The 16193-nt window shown below is 49.4% G+C and overlaps 2 protein-coding genes across 9 annotated transcripts in view; one reads left to right on the top strand and one right to left on the bottom strand.

The window, feature by feature from the left end:
* NUMB (NUMB endocytic adaptor protein) overlaps positions 1 to 4830 on the bottom strand; it is a 98454-nt gene extending 93624 nt beyond the window's left edge. For 6 of the 7 annotated variants that reach the window (XM_075502847.1, XM_075502850.1, XM_075502854.1 and 3 more), the window contains exon 1: positions 4746 to 4830. The gene's annotated coding sequence lies outside the window, so the exon portion shown is untranslated. Of the gene's footprint in view, positions 1 to 3826; positions 3939 to 4745 lie in introns of all 7 variants that reach the window. The other variant, XM_075502848.1, reaches the window with a different exon arrangement.
* Positions 4831 to 12520: 7690 nt separating this feature from the next.
* Positions 12521 to 14303, top strand: RIOX1 (ribosomal oxygenase 1). 2 transcript variants are annotated; one of them, XM_075502846.1, is made up of 2 exons: positions 12521 to 13151; positions 13290 to 14303. In XM_075502846.1, the coding sequence occupies exons 1-2, from the start codon at positions 12552 to 12554 to the stop codon at positions 14265 to 14267; spliced, it is 1578 nt and encodes a 525-aa protein (XP_075358961.1). In that variant the 5' UTR covers positions 12521 to 12551; the 3' UTR covers positions 14268 to 14303. The 2 variants fall into 2 exon arrangements, with proteins under 2 accessions (XP_075358961.1, XP_075358960.1); XM_075502845.1 differs by having other exon boundaries at positions 12521 to 14303.
* The last annotated feature ends 1890 nt before the right edge of the window (positions 14304 to 16193 follow it).

Raw genomic sequence — 16193 nt, 5'->3', positions numbered from 1 at the left:
AAAGTGAGACCCTTAAGGTTTGGAGCTTTTTCCCTAGAAAAATAAACTGATTAAAAGTGGTCACATCCAGATTAAGAACAGTTAGCATACAGTAAGAGTGGTTCTGGCCAAGTGCACCAGTATGTTTTTTCTTAATAGCCTCAGTAGTATTTGTAGCTCCTAGATCTGTGCCCTGTGAAGAAGCCAAGGCCAACGACCAAGTATGTACCTACAGAAAGCAGCTCTGATTAATAAATTCTCTGGATATACATAAAGATTAAAGAGTACCTTTTACAATCCAGTTCACCAGGAAGTTCCAGATAGTTGTCTCCTAGAAAAGGAAAGGTAACCAGAAAAAATTCCAAACAGTTTGGTCCAAGTCTTAATACACTGTATTTGAAACCACTATTTCACTTAGAAGGCTAATAACTTTGGTTCTGGCTTCAGTATCAAAACCCACCAGCAAAATCTCAAAAATCCTACAGATTCAGCACTCAAAGAAGCCAAGAGCTTGTTTCTGACCACCAAACTCTGAAATTAACAGCTTCACATTTTCCTCAAGAGCACCTTTACATTTTGGCATCCATATTCTTTTTTCAGCCAATTTCTCACACACAAATCATTTGTCCTGATACACTTTCAGTCACAACTCTGCAGAAACAGAAGACATATAAATTACCATCCAGAAACATCTTTAAGCCATCACATCTGATAACTACAGAACACCAGGACTCTACAAATAATTACTCTGTAAGGACAAATGCTGAGCAAAGCAATTCAAGTTTTCGCAGACGTATCTCCTACAACACACTTAAAAGGATTCTGGATGAATGGGTAACTGCAGTTACACATGACATGATGCCATTTGCACTTCTAGACTGATGGCAGCCTATTAATGCTTGTGAGTCTCAGTCAATAAAAATGAAAAGAGAAAAAAAAAAACCAAACCACTGCCTCCTGCACAATGGAAGTCTTCCTGATCTTGCTTGTTATGAAAGTTTTCTTCTTTCTGATGCAAGATCTGCTTTAACTATACACTGTAAAGAACATCAGTTCAAAATGGGTATTTGATGGATCCCCCAATTAAGATGAGAACAAATCCTCTTCCAGACACAGCTGTGTCAGTCTGAGGTTACTGCACTTAGCCCATCCCTAGCTCCTCATCCTCCACTCACCGCTGTTACCACCCACATCAACGTGTCAGCTGAGAAAAACGGCAGAACACTCTCCAATTTATTTGAGGCTTTACCAGCCAAGCCAGCTTAAAACAGTTTGCTAAAGGTCTTTGTTAACCCGGGTCATGTTGATGGAAAGGTACGGTTCCAGAAAAGCTCAAGGAAATGTATATCACAGCTACTATGGCTGCATCTCCCACCCCTGTCTCATTCACTTCAACAGGAAGTCCCATTCCCATCCCCTGACCTGGATGGTCAGCCAGTTCAGAAACATGATCCAGCCAAAAATCCAACAAAGCAAAAAAGCAATTCATTACCAGCCTGTTTAACTCCCTGACTTTGCTTAACTCACAGCCACAAAGGCTTCCTTGCCAGCAGGGGACAATGCAGTCAAGAAGGAGGCAGGACCACTGTAGCCCCAGTTTAAGCTGCCAAGTTTCTTGACAAGCTTAGGCAAAACTAAAACAGAGCTGCTTCAGAAAAGAGTGGTCACTGCCTCCTCCTCCTATGCAAGCAATAACATTTGCATAGCCATGAAGTCAGCCAGTTTAGGCAGTTGATCCAACTGAAGCTCAACATTTTTCTGTATCACTGTTTTCATCTCGATCAGCAAAGAAGGACTGACAGATAAATAGCTCCTTTTGGTGAAAGCACTGCCAGAGAAATCAAAGCTGCTTTGGCAGTAATGCAGTAACACAAGTGTAGGGGACATGTTAAGTCTTACCTTGATCGAGTTTACGCTTGGTATTCTGTAGAAAAAGAAAAGCAATATGCTCTAATGTCACTTATTAAAATTGAGATCCCTGGACTGAACAAGTAATCTATCATTTTAAAATCTGTTCACTGATCAGCATAAACTCCAAAAGCAAGACTAAGGCCATGATTTCACATTAGTTTAAACCACACTTGCTTGATAAGCTGGCAAAATGAATAAGAATATAAATAACCTTTGACCCCTCCCCAAAAAAAGAAGAACAAGGTCAGCAGAGCATCAGATGAGTGGAATACGTAGGATAGGACCCCAAAGTCAGCAGTTACACCAGTTTAGGCTGCCATGAGAATCTCTTACCTGAGAGATTCTGTAAAACGTCTTTTCTAGAGTGCAGAAGATTTACTTTTCTATAGCATTAGGGCAATTTAATTTTTTTTCCAATGTTATGCAGCTCCACCACTATTACTAGTGGAATGAAAACAGCTATAGGCAGAATTCAAGAATCCTGTACGGTGCTGTAACAAGCTCTTACAAACACGCAACAAAAACACTACAACAATATGTCTTCCTGATAGCTCCTACTCCTGGGGAGGCAAGCCCTCTTTCAAGGATTTTCACTGTCATTTCAGAAAGTTTTTATCCCACCACACTCATTATGGTAGGAAAGAAAAGTACTTACAGATCATTCCGACACCAAGCAGCTATATCAAACTACAAAACGTAACACTTAGAAGTCTTGCAAGTTTTAAGAGGCCAGCATGGTTTGTTGGTTTGTTTTTTTTTCTTCCTAAATGCATAATGCTGTCAGCTACGAATACAAAATCAGTGTTTCACAACGCCAGGGTAAGAAGATAAACGAACTTGTCTACTCTGTCTAGTTTACATGCACCTTCAGTTTCCACACATTTAAGAGAAGTAATAAATGCAGGAAAGTAATTCCCAGGCTGAAAAATAAGTTTTCTGCTAATAAGGATTTAAATGGCTGATTTGAATAGCATTTCATATGTATACTGTATGAAAAAATTTCTTTGATGTGTTATGTTTAGGCTTCTGTAAATCAGAGTTTTCACTGAGGCTTAAAACCAACACCTTATTCAATTACAGATTAAAAAGAGTTTGCTGTAGGATAATTCAGGCTATCAAAAGAGTTTAAGAATCACAGGCAAGGATGAACACATCTCAAATTCATTTTTTTGGACTTTGCTCACATTATTTTTTATTTCTTCCGTAAGATTTTTGCTAAGGGAAAAAAAAAGCAGCATTTCCACAGAGAACTGCCAAGAGATGAAGAAATGGAAAACACACACTGATGAGCAGAAAAACAATACTGTTTCTCTATGGTAACTATTAACTTCTGCATAATCATAAAGAGAGTTTTAGCAGTAACCATAGATCAATAAGTCAAATAGAACTGATGAGTCAGAAATCCATTTAAATATTTACACTTTTTGCTACAAGCCATACCTAGAGTAATATTGTAGCCAAACAGAATGACTGTGCCTTCCATTTTACCCACTCTCCTCATTCGGGAGCCTATCTGGAGCGGTAGGAAGATCAAGAATACAAAACAACAACAAAACAAAACCCCTTAAACCGTACAAGCAGACATTGTTAACAGTTCCAAGCATCTCCTACTCCAGATAGCTGAATTAAGAAACATTGACAACAACCTTGAAAACACAGTAGCACACAGAACTCAACCCAAAAAGCTCCCTCATCATTTCATAAACCATTAATGAGCAGGTTACATAAATCTACTGGACCGAAGGAGTTGTAGAGCGGAGCTGCTGCAAGACATCAACTCTCCTCTGAGGGATGCATCATTTCACTCTTGAAGACTGTTCACCTCCATAAACGCAATAAAAGGAGTTAAGCACATTCCAAGCAGAAGCTGCGTTTTAACCCTTCATTATCTACCGAAAGTCGACGGAAGCGATGCTTGCCCGTGGTCAGCGCTCACCCGGGCACACAGCAGCCCTCCGCCCAGCACGCTGTTGCTCATCCATCCCTCCTGCGCGTTGCAGGACGAGCTGAGCCCGGCCGTCTGTTCCTTTGTGCAGCCTGGCGGGCTGCTGCACACGCAGAAAGGGACCGGCGAAGCCACGAACCGGGCGAAAAGAGACGAGTTTCGCTGCTTACGGGGGCCCTGGCCCCTCTGACTCCCGCTGCGAGACTGGGTCGTCAGCGCCCCCGCCTCGGAGCTTCGTCCCGACGCCTCCCAAACTTCACAGCGCCCCAGCCCCGGCCGAGACGAGGCGGAGGATCCAAGGGAAGCCCAAACTTCCCGGAGCCCCGGGGCCCCCCGCTCGGTCCCGCGGCCGCACGCAGGGGCGGGAGGCGATACAAAGCGCCGCGCACAGCGACAGCCGGCCCGGGAGCGGCCGCGCCGGAGGGACCCTCTGACGGAAACCTGGCCGGGATTCAAGGCCTAGGGAGAGACCGCAGGCACAGGCGGCCCCAGGAGAGGGAGACCAGGAAGCGGCAGCGCCCCGGGGGTCGCTCCCCCGGGCCGGCGGCTCGGTGCTCCCCGCCGGGCCTTCGCCCCCGCAGGCTCCACCTGCGCCGGGCCCCCGCCCCACCCTACCCCACCCCGGGGACCGCGCCGGGGCCCACCCCACCGCCCTCCCTCCCCCGGGGCGGGGACCGGAGGGCGCCCCTGCCTCCCCCCGGCCCCCGCACGCACTTTCCCGGGGCACCACCGCCCCCCGCCCCCGCCGGCCCTCTCAGGCTTCCGCCGCCTCCGGCGCCCCCCCCGCGCCCGGACCCCCCCGCACCCCGCGGGTCCCGCACGCCCCCGCCACACCCGCCCACGGCTCCAGCCCCCGCCCGCCGCGACGAAGGCCCTACCCCGCACCGCGGCCCGGCCTGGCCGCGCTCACCTGCTGCCCGCAGCCTCCTCCCTCCAGCGCCTCCTCAGCCGCCCGTCGCCACCGAGCAGCGCCGCCGCCGCTCCCCCCCCGCCCCACCGGCAACTGCTCCCGCCCCCACTGCCCGCCACGCCCATCCCGGCGGCCCATTGGCCGCCCGCCCCGTCGTCCGGCCTTTGGATTGCTGCGAAGAGCTGCTCGTCAAAGTCCCGACCCCGCCCCTCTCCGCCCACGGGTCCCGGGTGTTTTATTCACGCCGAGGCTTTGGCGCCCCCACTCTTTTGCTGCCGCTCCTGATTGGCTGAAGCGGTCGGAGCAGAGCGCCAGGATAGGTTGCCAGAGGTACCAGCTGCGGCCATGGGCCCGCCTTCCCACTCGGCGTTAGGCTGTGTTGGCGCGGCGAAGAGTTGGGTTGCGCGGCGGAAAGGCGGGGGGCTGCGACCTGGGCCGCGGCGGCCGGTCCTCCCCAAGGGGGTCAGGGCAGAAACCCGCCCCCCGCCCGGCTCCCGGAGACCCTCTGCCCGGTGTCCCACTGATGCGCTACGTGGGGACCTGCCTCCCGCAGAGCGGTTCGCCGCCTGTCTCCGGTTTGGCTCCGCCGTGGGTCTCCTTCCCTCACAGCAGCGTGGCGGCTTCTGAGCAGGCAGGGCCCAGCCACCCTGCGTTGGGGGTTCCGTTCTCCGAAGCTCCAGCGGGGAGCTGGGTGGCCAGGCTCCTCGAGCGTGAAAGCGGGCCCAGCCCCACTGCCTGTCGTGAGGGAGAGCTCAGGGGCAGGCGCCTGCCCAAAACGTGTCCCCTGCACTGCAGCTGTGGAGACTTTTCCCCAAGCGGGGAGACCCCCTGGCAGTTTCTGGAGAGCCCCTCGGAGGAGAGGCAGCCGCCCCGGCGTGGGCTGGTGGCAGTGGTGGCACGAGGAGGAGGCCGAGGAGGATGGCTCCCACAGGCCCAGCTGTGGGGCCCAGTGCCACCTCGGTTTCCCCCCAATAAACTGCGTGTGGTAACTGTCACCTTCCCCCGGGGCTGCAGTGAAACGTGCTGCTAATGCTAGTTCTCCAGAAATTGCGCGCGTAACGTCCTCCATCAGCTAGAGGCTGGGTTTGCAGGGAAAACGTGAGCAGGCTCCTCTCTGCTGCGCATTAACCTCCATGATTGGGACTTTCTGAAATCCAAAATGTTCTCAGGTTTCCTTCCTTCAGCCCAAGAAAGACAAGCGTGCCTCCGTTTTCAAAGCAGAGGCAGTACCAGGTGCTGAATTCAGCAGGGAGGCTGCGCTTCAAAGGGAAGTTACCCAGGGGAATCCTCTGCGTGCAGCACCCGTGTGACTGCGGGTACGGGGCTTGGCCTGAACGCGTTATCCGGAATACATATTTCCAACAGCTGCCTCCTCTCACCAGACTTTCAAGCAGCTACTTCATCCAAAATGCAAGCCAGAACAGTTCCCAGAGCATTCAGCTGAAAAAAAAAAAAAAATCAGGAAATTGAAATGCAAAGATTACATGAGGTTTCTCTGCATCATTATCTTCTCCCTGCATGCACCATCCCCCTTATTCCTCTTTGTTTCTGAACCAAGCAAAGAAACAGAGCAACAAAGAACATGGGCCTTAATGTTAACTGGCAAACATCCAGAAAATAAAGCAACTGAAATCAGTGGGAATTTCAGAACATCGTGTGCAAAAATCATTGACCAAGTTCACACAGGAGGTGCTCGGGCAGAAGTACGAGCGCGACACTGACTCTGAGTTTCAGGCTGATGCTCTGACCCCCAAATCATCCCTTGTTCACCAATTAAACTAAGAAGATACCTTTTTTTTTCCTTACATCTTTTTGCATATCCCTCTGCTTGGAAAGCAAAACCAAAGCAGAGAGCTGCCTTCCCTCTCACAGTTGCTTCTCAATTACTTTCAGACTGCTGCTCTTAGCCAGCAGCACGACACAGCTATGTTTGAGCCAAACATGTTCCAGAATGACTAGACAGACAAGACATTTCTACCAGTCCTGAGTTTTCCTCTGATTTTATGAAAACATTCCTGACCTGCATAGGTCTTAAAACATTGCATTCCCAGTAGCTTCGGTGTAACTCGTCGTCTTATTCACAGTCTCTGGATTTCTGACAAAAATTTTTATAAAACATGGTGCCCTAAACCTTAATTTCTAAGGAACAATTCCCATATTATAAAGACGCTCTACTTCCAAATGAAAAGTATTTGAGGGCTGGCAAGGAAAAGGCCAGGACATGCTATTGTAAATAAAGTTCTAACATATGCTTCAACTATATATAGCTTTTACAAATATTTATTAGATAGTTAAATTGATTTGTTGCCATTACCGCTTCTCTGCTCGGCTGTTTGTATTTCTCCCTAACTTGACCTGCCCATATAGTCATTGGCGACCGAAGGGAAAGGGGGCTGTGGTGGGAAAGGAAAGGAAGATGACCCTAGAGGTCACCTAGCTGGACAAGCTGAGTGTCTAACGTAGCAAACTGCACATTCGCAGTGCTGCGCTGCGGGTCCGAGTCACGTTCTGTGCAGTCAGTCTTCCCACAGAGAGTTTCCATGCAAGGGGGGAAATTAATTCTCCAAGGCTTTATCCTAGAAGCAAGGCTTCAAGGTGCTTTAATCCTTATGGATAATGAAGAATTGGGAGAGACTTCATAGCATTCCCAAGACATCCAACCCAATTTCCCCCTTTCCACCTTTTCTTTAAGATTGAGAGAAGGGCTCTGTGGGTATTGAGGATTAAAGGACTTGGCTATGCCCAAGATTGTCATGCCCACTTACTCCTGTCAGCAGTGCCTTTCTAGCCGAGATCCTTCCTGGTCTCAGTGGGATGGCAGGATAGTACGCTATCCCCTAAGGACCTGAGAGTATACTACACACACACTCATAATGCAAACTCCGTATCCTCATTGCAGATACCTGGAGGCTTAACATCGTTCTCCCCTATTGGCTATTTAAAACAATGTCAGTGATTAAATCTCCCTTCTCTAATCACATCGTAATATTATCCCTTCTAGGAACAAGCCATACCAGTATAAATACCATTTTTATGCTGCTATAACTATGCTCACCCAAGAGGAATTCCATCTTTTTGACAATACAGGTAAAACAGTGGGAGCTTGTGTGTGTGGACGAGCACTGAAAATGTTCAAAAATACTTCTAGAACGTGCCATATTGTCTAGTAGCAATACAAATCTACTACAGGAAGCAAATACACAAGTACTACATGGGCTTTCTCCTGTCATGCTCTAAGCAGACCCGAACAATACGGTTGCTAAACCAAGACATCCTGTTTGCACAATATTTCCATCGTGGTAGTGCTGCGTCAGAGGTGAGTGAGCAATTTCAGAGTACTTCAGAAAAGCTTCAGAATAGGCAGCTTTTACAGGAAATACAAGGTAAAGTCTTTTGCAAGGCTTCTGAAAAGGATAAACTTACAGAAGCAGCAAATGTTGAATGGTGCTGCTGTATGTTAGCACAGCTATATGTTCATTTTGAAACAGTGGGCATATATACATTTAATGAGCAAAGCTATGCAGTTGCCATCATTAATACAGAAAGGATGTGAACAGCAAGAATCCTTTAAAATCTTTCTTTTATGGAAAAGCATCACCCAAACAGCTTGTCAAGAGCCATGGTCTGTGCATATCAAAAGAATATTCTCTAGCACAAGATACGCGATGCATACAGGAAGAGCTTGACTATACCTTCTATCTTGATTGTCTAGATGTGATTAATCCTATGGGGCAAATACTTCATTCAGGTTCTCTTTGCTTTCATTTTAGGATGGGGATTTTCCCCTCATGACCATTTACTTCTCTCCTTCCGCTGAAAAGCAACAAGACCGGAGTCTTGGAGTCTGCAGCTTTGTGTTTAGTCACTGCCTACGGAGTCACTGCAGATGGTATCTGCTCAATGCTACCAAATGCTAGATGGCGTCTATTAAGAGCACAAAAAACCTCATAAAATTATTTCAAAATGCTTTCGAAGTATGCATGCCTCATCAAGGGGGTGAGTAAGCTCAGTCAAGGGTCCTACTCAAATACGTTACGTAAATGCAGCTTTAACTTACAAAGTATGTATTTTAGTCTCACACGGGACAAGAGAAAATGTCTGTGCTTCCAAATCCCTCCAAAAATATAATTTCATAGGGAGGACTGGGCCTTGTAATTATTATTTTTATAAACTTGTTTTAATTGGACTGTTCCATGGCAGGGAAGGCCTCTTTTCTCAGTGGGGCTCTGTGTACATGATAACCAGGATTAAAGACTGCAGCCAGTCACTGAATAAGAAAATCCCTGAGAAGAGAGAAACAGTTGGAGAGAGGCCAAAATCTCTGCCAAGAGATGCTTCAGTGAGTGAGTGCATTCACTCTGATGAGGGGAGCCAGAGGATAGCTCTTGAGAAACAGTTCCTGAATTAGCTTTTAGTCTTGTTATCTGGCAGTGAACTTTATAGCTCTCACAACGAGGAGCGGGCTTCACAATCCAGCCCAGTGTCCTTCCAGCGATGACATACTGAATGTCACTAGGCTGTATGAGATTGTCAGGGCTCTAGCTAAGGAAACCTGTTACTGAAGGCTTGAAATGTTCTTTTTCCTTTCTGGGTATTGCTTTTGGCATGAGAATAAAACTGACAGTGCAAAAGGAAGGTTGCAAGCAAAGTAATAATGAGAAAAAGGATTAAACTGAGTTTAACTTTCTAAAAGTGACTGGTTTACATTAACGGTTTGCCGGGAACACAGAGAAAGTCCTGGGCAGTTTGCATGGTGGTGAACAACCGAGTATCCAGTACATAGAGAATCGTGAAGGATTTTGCCCTTTCCACTCATTAGTGAAGACTGCTCATAGCTTTGCAGGATCAGGCCTTATCCGAGCTGCTCTTTAAACTCAAGATTTCCATTATTTGAACAGGGAATGGCATAAGGTTAAAATATCAAATGAACCCTACATCTCTTTGAGGTGCCATTTACTTATTTCTTTTGAAGTCACTTGTGGCTCTTTAATAAATTGTACTCACCACATTTTTTATGTCCTCTTAAATAAAACATGTGTGGCTCTTGGCAGTGCAGCTTATATGCTCATAAAATCTGAGTAACTTTGTGCTAAATTCTAATTAAGAAATTTAATTGAGCCTCCAGTTGCTACTCTGTCTATGTGAGCAGCAGCTGGGGACCACCTAATCATTCAGAGATCTGTGCTACTTTCCTTTTGTTTATTTAAAGAGCTGTACGTGACACTGTTCTTTCTTTACGACAAATTCCCTTGAAATATTGGACAATGAATGAAAACAGCATGTAGACCTTGTGGCTATTCCTAGACAAGCATCCGAGTACTCTGTAAGTGATACTGAAGCTCTCTCTTTTTGCCTTAGGTCAAAACCCTTTCTTGTGTTGTGCAGAAAAATAGCAACATTCTTTAATCTTGAAAGCATTTACTATTAGAAAGGCTAAATTGTCAACAGAAGCATTTTATTGTTATAGAGATTTCACCACCATTATTTTCCACCGTGTCCTTCACTCTGAGACTTTTGTTATACATCAAAAAGAAAATCCAATGTCAATCATCTGTCTCTCGGCAGTAGAAAGTGACATCTGTACAAAGATCAGAGCCCTCGAATGAGACTTTGAACCCGCCATACTGGTAAACATCCAGAATAGCTTTGCTGTAGTCATTACAGATATTCTGGTGTAACTCAGGTCAGGCTCTGTGTACAGTGCCCAGCTTCTTCTGAGAATCAGTTGCACTTGAGTAAATTAAACAGTAACACAAATAACGACCCAGACGCCCAGATTTTTCAAAGGTCTTTTCCCCCCAAGCCTATTTAGCCATGCTTATGTATAATTAAAGCATACAATAGCCTAACTTCTACCATATTTCAAGGCACCTGCATCTCGGTTTTGTTAAGGGCCCAGTTCTGTTGAAACAGTTTCAGCTGATAAGATTATTCTGGTAAGCAGGGCTTAACCTTGGGAAAACAAAGAATGGATTGAAGTAGAGTTCACCCTTCCCTCCTCTTCCAGTCTACACATGCACGCACAGGCTGCTTGTACTTCCCTCTCGTTTTAAACGCCATCCACGCCAGTCATCTTGCCAGGAAAACGCCATATCCCCTTCCACGCGTGTTTCCCACCGCAGGGGTGCAGAGCGCTGATCGGCCTCTGCCACCTGCTGGCAAAGCCAAAAACGTTCAAGACATTAAACCGGAGGCAAAAGTGTTGCCTCCGCACATCTAAAATCCGGCTCCTTTCGCTAAAACCATCATGGTACAAACAGGACAATTTTCTGCTGCTGCTGCTTTTCCCACAGCTTTGGCTGCAAAGGCTGTGCCGGCAGAACCCTATCAGCAAAACACCTCCAAAATTAAAATAGTTGTTATTGCATATGTACAAAATGGGTCTTGGCCGCTTACAGCACAGTGACGGGATGCGAGGCTGATTTGTGAGGTTTTTTTAAGGCAATCCAACAATTCTTAAACCTTTAAGATGTCTGCGTCTGTTCTAGAATTAAGACTTAACAGCTGAACTCGTCCTCATTAGGCCTAACTAATGATTTCTGCTCCTGAATTCTGGCAAAATTGAAATGTAGATCTGGGTTGAAACTCTGGCAATGGTAAATTTAAAAGAGGTCGAAATTTGTTTTTCGGCTTTGTATCCTAGGCCTGGTACGCTAAGTGCCCCGCAACAGATCTGTACGTGCTTGTTTAACGTATTGTGTGAAGCTGATATTCACATCTGTGAGAGGCCAGTAACACCCTTGTGAACCAGAGGGTGCCTGGGCACACGTGGCTAATTGCTCCAGTTAAATGCTTTAGACTCACAGCAGCCTCTGGACATGAAATTCTCGTGCAAAATCCATTCCCATGAATTATCAGAGTCCATTAAAGATTTTTCTCACAGAAGTACTGCATAGTGAATTTCTTGTACTGAAGCTTGTTCTTGGTCAGAAAAGCATCAACACGGTCTGACAATACAAATGCCTACAGGTTTTCACATTTGCCACGAGCTGAGTCGTGCTGGTCTGTCCTCCACCCTCCCGCAAAGCTTTCTGCGCCGAAGCTGCGGCCTCTGGAAGCGCAGAGCAGCCCTCAGACTGCCCGGGTACCTGCAGCGCCATTGACACTGTCCTTCTGGGAAGCTTCAGGCCTAGGAGAGAGATGGAGAGAGGACGCAGGTCTGTCCAGGCTCCTAGGCAGTTAGTGGATTTGGCAAAAAAAACCCCACTACACGACATGACAGCCTGTTGGGTTTTGGGATTCTTCAAGAGGTCATAGCCTTTCACCCGGCATCTCCATTAGAAGCAGAAGAAAGGGGCGGAGGGATGGCACACCAGAACTGGGCTCCATCCAACTGGGGTTTCTATTCCTTGCGCAACAGAACCTTATGAAATACGTCTTACCTCGTCTCGGCTCATGAGGTTGCAAAGTAGTTGCAGGCTGTCTAAAAGCATACCCTTACGGTACGCCTTCGGGAAAAATCTTCCCTGCACCTGCTTAGAGCGCACTTACAGAACGAAGCTTCCCAGCCAGGGAACGGCTGCATCCACAGTAGTTGGTTCCTAGTGCAATCGCCTCACCTTTCCTTTGGGGCGGAATAAGCCTGGTATATTTTAAGCGGACACGGTGAGAGAACATACGACATTCGGTTTTATACAGCATCACAAGCACACATTTAAAACTTCCTTCCGCGGACAGACGTGCGGGCTCTCCACGCGGGGTCCCCCTCCCCCGAAACCCCGTGTCCGGGGCGCTCCCGGCTGCACGCACACGCAAAGGCCCCGGCGGAAGCGGCGGGGCGGGGCGGCGCGGCGCGGGCGGGCGGCCATGGCGGCGGGCGGCGCGGAGGAGCAGCGGCGGCGGCCGGGGCGGCTCTCGGCGCTCTCGGTGTACCGCCGGGCGGCGGGGGCCGGGCGGCTGGAGCGGCGCCGCCGCGGGACGCCGCTGCCCGCGGGCGGCAAGCGGGCCAAGGCGCGGCCGAGGCGCGGCGGGGCGGGAAGCGGCGGCCCGGAGCCGGAGGCCCCGCCACAGCCGCCGCCGGTCGCCGCCGCGCCCCCCAGCCGCGTGGAGCGGGCCAAGGCGCCGGCCGGCAGCCCCGAAGCGAAGCGGCAGGGCGGCCCCGCGGCGAGCCCGGGCGGCCCGCGGCCGGCGGGGGAGGGCGGCGGCGGCGTGGTGGGGCTGCTGCGGCGGCTGGAGCGGGTGGAGGACAGCCGGCAGCGGGCGGCCGAGCTGTTCCGGTGGCTGGTGGCGCCGGTGGCGCCGGGGGAGTTCCTGGGGCGGCACTGGGAGCGGGCGCCGCTGCTGGTGCGGCGGGGCGACCCCGGCTACTACGCGGGGCTCTTCTCCACGGCCGACTTCGACGCCGCCCTGCGAGGCGGCGAGGTGCACTTCGGGACCCACCTGGACGTGACCAGCTACGCCGAGGGGGTGCGGGAGACGCACAACCCATCCGGCCGGGCCCTGCCCGCCGTCGTCTGGGACTTCTACCAGAACGGCTGCTCCCTGCGGCTCCTCAGCCCCCAGGCCTTCTCCCCCACCGTCTGGCACTTCCTCTCCATCCTGCAGGAGCACTTCGGCAGCATGGCAGGGGCCAACACGTACCTCACGCCACCTGGGACGCAGGGCTTCGCCCCCCACTATGATGACATCGAGGCCTTCGTGCTGCAGCTGGAGGGGAAGAAGCACTGGCGCGTCTACAGCCCCCGGACGGACGCCGAGGAGCTGCCCCAGTTCTCCAGCGCAAACCTCACACAGGCTGAACTCGGCAAGCCCGTGCTGGAGACGGTGCTGGAGGCCGGGGACCTGCTGTACTTCCCCCGCGGCTTTATCCACCAGGGCGACTGTCTCCCTGACGCACACTCCCTCCACATCACGGTGTCTTCCTACCAGAGGAACTCCTGGGGGGACCTCCTGGAGAAGCTCCTCCCAGCTGCCCTGCAGATGGCCATGGAGGAGGATGTGGAGTACCGGCAAGGGCTTCCCATAGACTACCTGAGGTACATGGGGGTCGCCAACTCGGATGCAGTCGACGCTCGCCGAACAGCCTTTGTGGAGAAGGTGCAGAGCCTGCTAAAGAAACTCGTTGACTATGCACCCATTGATGCTGCTGTGGATCAGAGAGCCAAGTCGTTTCTTCATGACTGTCTCCCCCCAGTGCTTACGCAAAGTGAAAAGGCACAGAGCGTGTACGGCTTCCCAGCCCGGTGGCAAGATGGAGGCCCCCGTGATGTCGATATACTGATAACAAAAGACACAGAAGTACGTCTCCTCCGCCATGGCATCGTTAGATTGTGTAATGAAGAAGCAGGTGTGATGCTGTATTACACAACAGAAAACTCAAGAGTGTATCACAAGGAAGAACCCAAGTTCCTTGAGATAGATCCCGAGTATACAGACAGCATCGAGTTTCTCCTGTCTTCCTATCCAAACCACGTCAGTGTGGATACCCTTCCATGTGAAACCTTGGAGGACAAGATTTCTCTAGCCACGCTCCTGTTTGAGAAGGGCATTCTGACTACAAAGAAGCCTCTGGTGCAAGTGTAACTCTTATTTTTTTAACAAAATAAACATACATTTGTTTAGAAAGTGCTCTGTCTTGTTCTCGCCTTGCACCTGCTAGGTGTGAAGCAGTAGTCTGGATCACAGTATCTCACCTGGGGGCAGAAGGGCTTTGGCGTGGGTAGAGAAATCAAATGTTCTGATTAAAACAGGTATCTGCTCTAGGAGCAATTCTGCATGGCTGAGTGACTAGGGAAGGGAAGTGTGTAATTTCTTATTTTTTCCTTTCACCAGCCATATTACTACGCCCTAGGTAACTTCAGGAAGCTAGTGAACTTTCTTGCAGTCTGTAAATCACCTGTGTGTTTACACAGTGTTTTAAAGCAGCCTGCCCTACTGTGGGAAGTACTCTCATTACTCCCAGGCAAATCTGGTGACGGTCACCATTCTGTGTGCTTGTGCTCTGCTGTGCTGTACATACAGTGCAGCCTTCAGGCCTGTGCTGTGCTGCACAGATCCCTTGGCCACAGGAAAAACAGCCAACTCTCTCTAAAAGTGGACCCCACAGGCAGCTCCCACTCAGTGCCAGTGATTAGACCACCTGCATGGCCCTGCCCATACTGAACAGCGCAGGAAGATGTTCTCATGTGAATGTGAGCTGCTGCATTTAAAATGCTTCAGGCTCTGTCTCTTCTTTTTCAGTCTGATAATTGTGAGCTGTCTTAGTGATAGAATAACCTCCCCCACTGGTTTTCCTGCAGCAGCTAGCAAGGAAATTATTGGTCCTTTCAAGGCAATATGGGGGTTTTCATGCTGGGTGCAAAAAGTTCCATACCAGGACCTAACAAGTTACATGACTACACGCCTGGCTATGTGGCCAGTTCCTGTAAATACTGACAAGCCTCAGATATACTTTTCCACAATGCTGTTTTATCATCCCAGTCAGCAGGTGAGGGATATTCTGTGTTCAAAGCTTCCTGAAGCCATACCCACAAAGAGTGGCTGGGTCATCAGGGTTTTGCGAGATGGCACCCAAGCACTCTAACTGTAGGATTTAAGTGTACACTATCTCCTCCAAAGTCCCATACTTGCAACAGCCAGTGTGCCAGCCTTTCCCCCGTCTTTTGCCCATATGCTTTTGCTAAATCTTGAAACTCGGGCTGTGTAAAATCACACACCACGAGAGCATGCTGAGGTGCCCCTGGGGGCCCCTTTGCTTTGTGAATCACTAGTGGCTGGACAGAAATGCTGTTTCCGCACTCATGCTCTGACCCCTCTACTTGTCCTCACCAGAGGATCAGCAGTCCTCGTCCAACATTCATCCTCCTGGCAAATAGCTCGTGCCTCAGTGGTGCCCTTCCTGGGCTGCTCCATGTTCCCCCCTTGCACCACAGGCACCTGTACCATGGCTGCCTGCACTGGTGGCCGCACCACAGACACTTGCACCACCAAATTTCTCTTTTCTTCTTTATTCTTTCTCCAGAAAGGTATTTCTTACTGAGACCTGCTGACTGCGCCAAATGTTTTGCACTAGGAGGTGCTGGTCCATTATGATCCCAGTAAGAAAGGCACTCGCATTCTGTAATGTATCATTAAAAATCTTATATATTAGAGCTAACACTCTAAGAAGAGAGTAGCATAGATAATCTTACATCCCTTTAGATGCTGAGAACCCCGAGCAGTGTAGCATGTAACAGGACTCCAACCCACATGCAGCACGCCATGCAGACATGGTCCATAGCAGAGATTCTCCCCATTTGGTCTTTCAAGGTATTGTAAGATTTTTATATAAGGAAACAGCTCTATTTGTCATATCTACAGTCAAACAGAAACAACGTTCGCATGAGAACGTCTTGCTGCGCTGTTCAATAAAGGCAAGGCCATGCAGGTGGTGTAATCGCAGGTACTGGGTGGGAGCTGCCTGCACGTTCCTCTGTAAGGAAGAGCTGGCCGAGTTCTTCCTGCGGCCAG

This window comes from Mycteria americana, chromosome 5 (assembly GCF_035582795.1).
Source record: "Mycteria americana isolate JAX WOST 10 ecotype Jacksonville Zoo and Gardens chromosome 5, USCA_MyAme_1.0, whole genome shotgun sequence".
Classification (NCBI taxonomy): domain Eukaryota; kingdom Metazoa; phylum Chordata; class Aves; order Ciconiiformes; family Ciconiidae; genus Mycteria; species Mycteria americana.
This window is presented reverse-complemented; position numbering and strand designations above follow the sequence as displayed.

Bases quoted from the DNA above. Each gene is read 5' to 3' on its own strand.
- RIOX1 (XM_075502845.1), top strand. From the start codon at position 12,552: ATGGCGGCGGGCGGCGCGGAGGAGCAGCGGCGGCGGCCGGGGCGGCTC.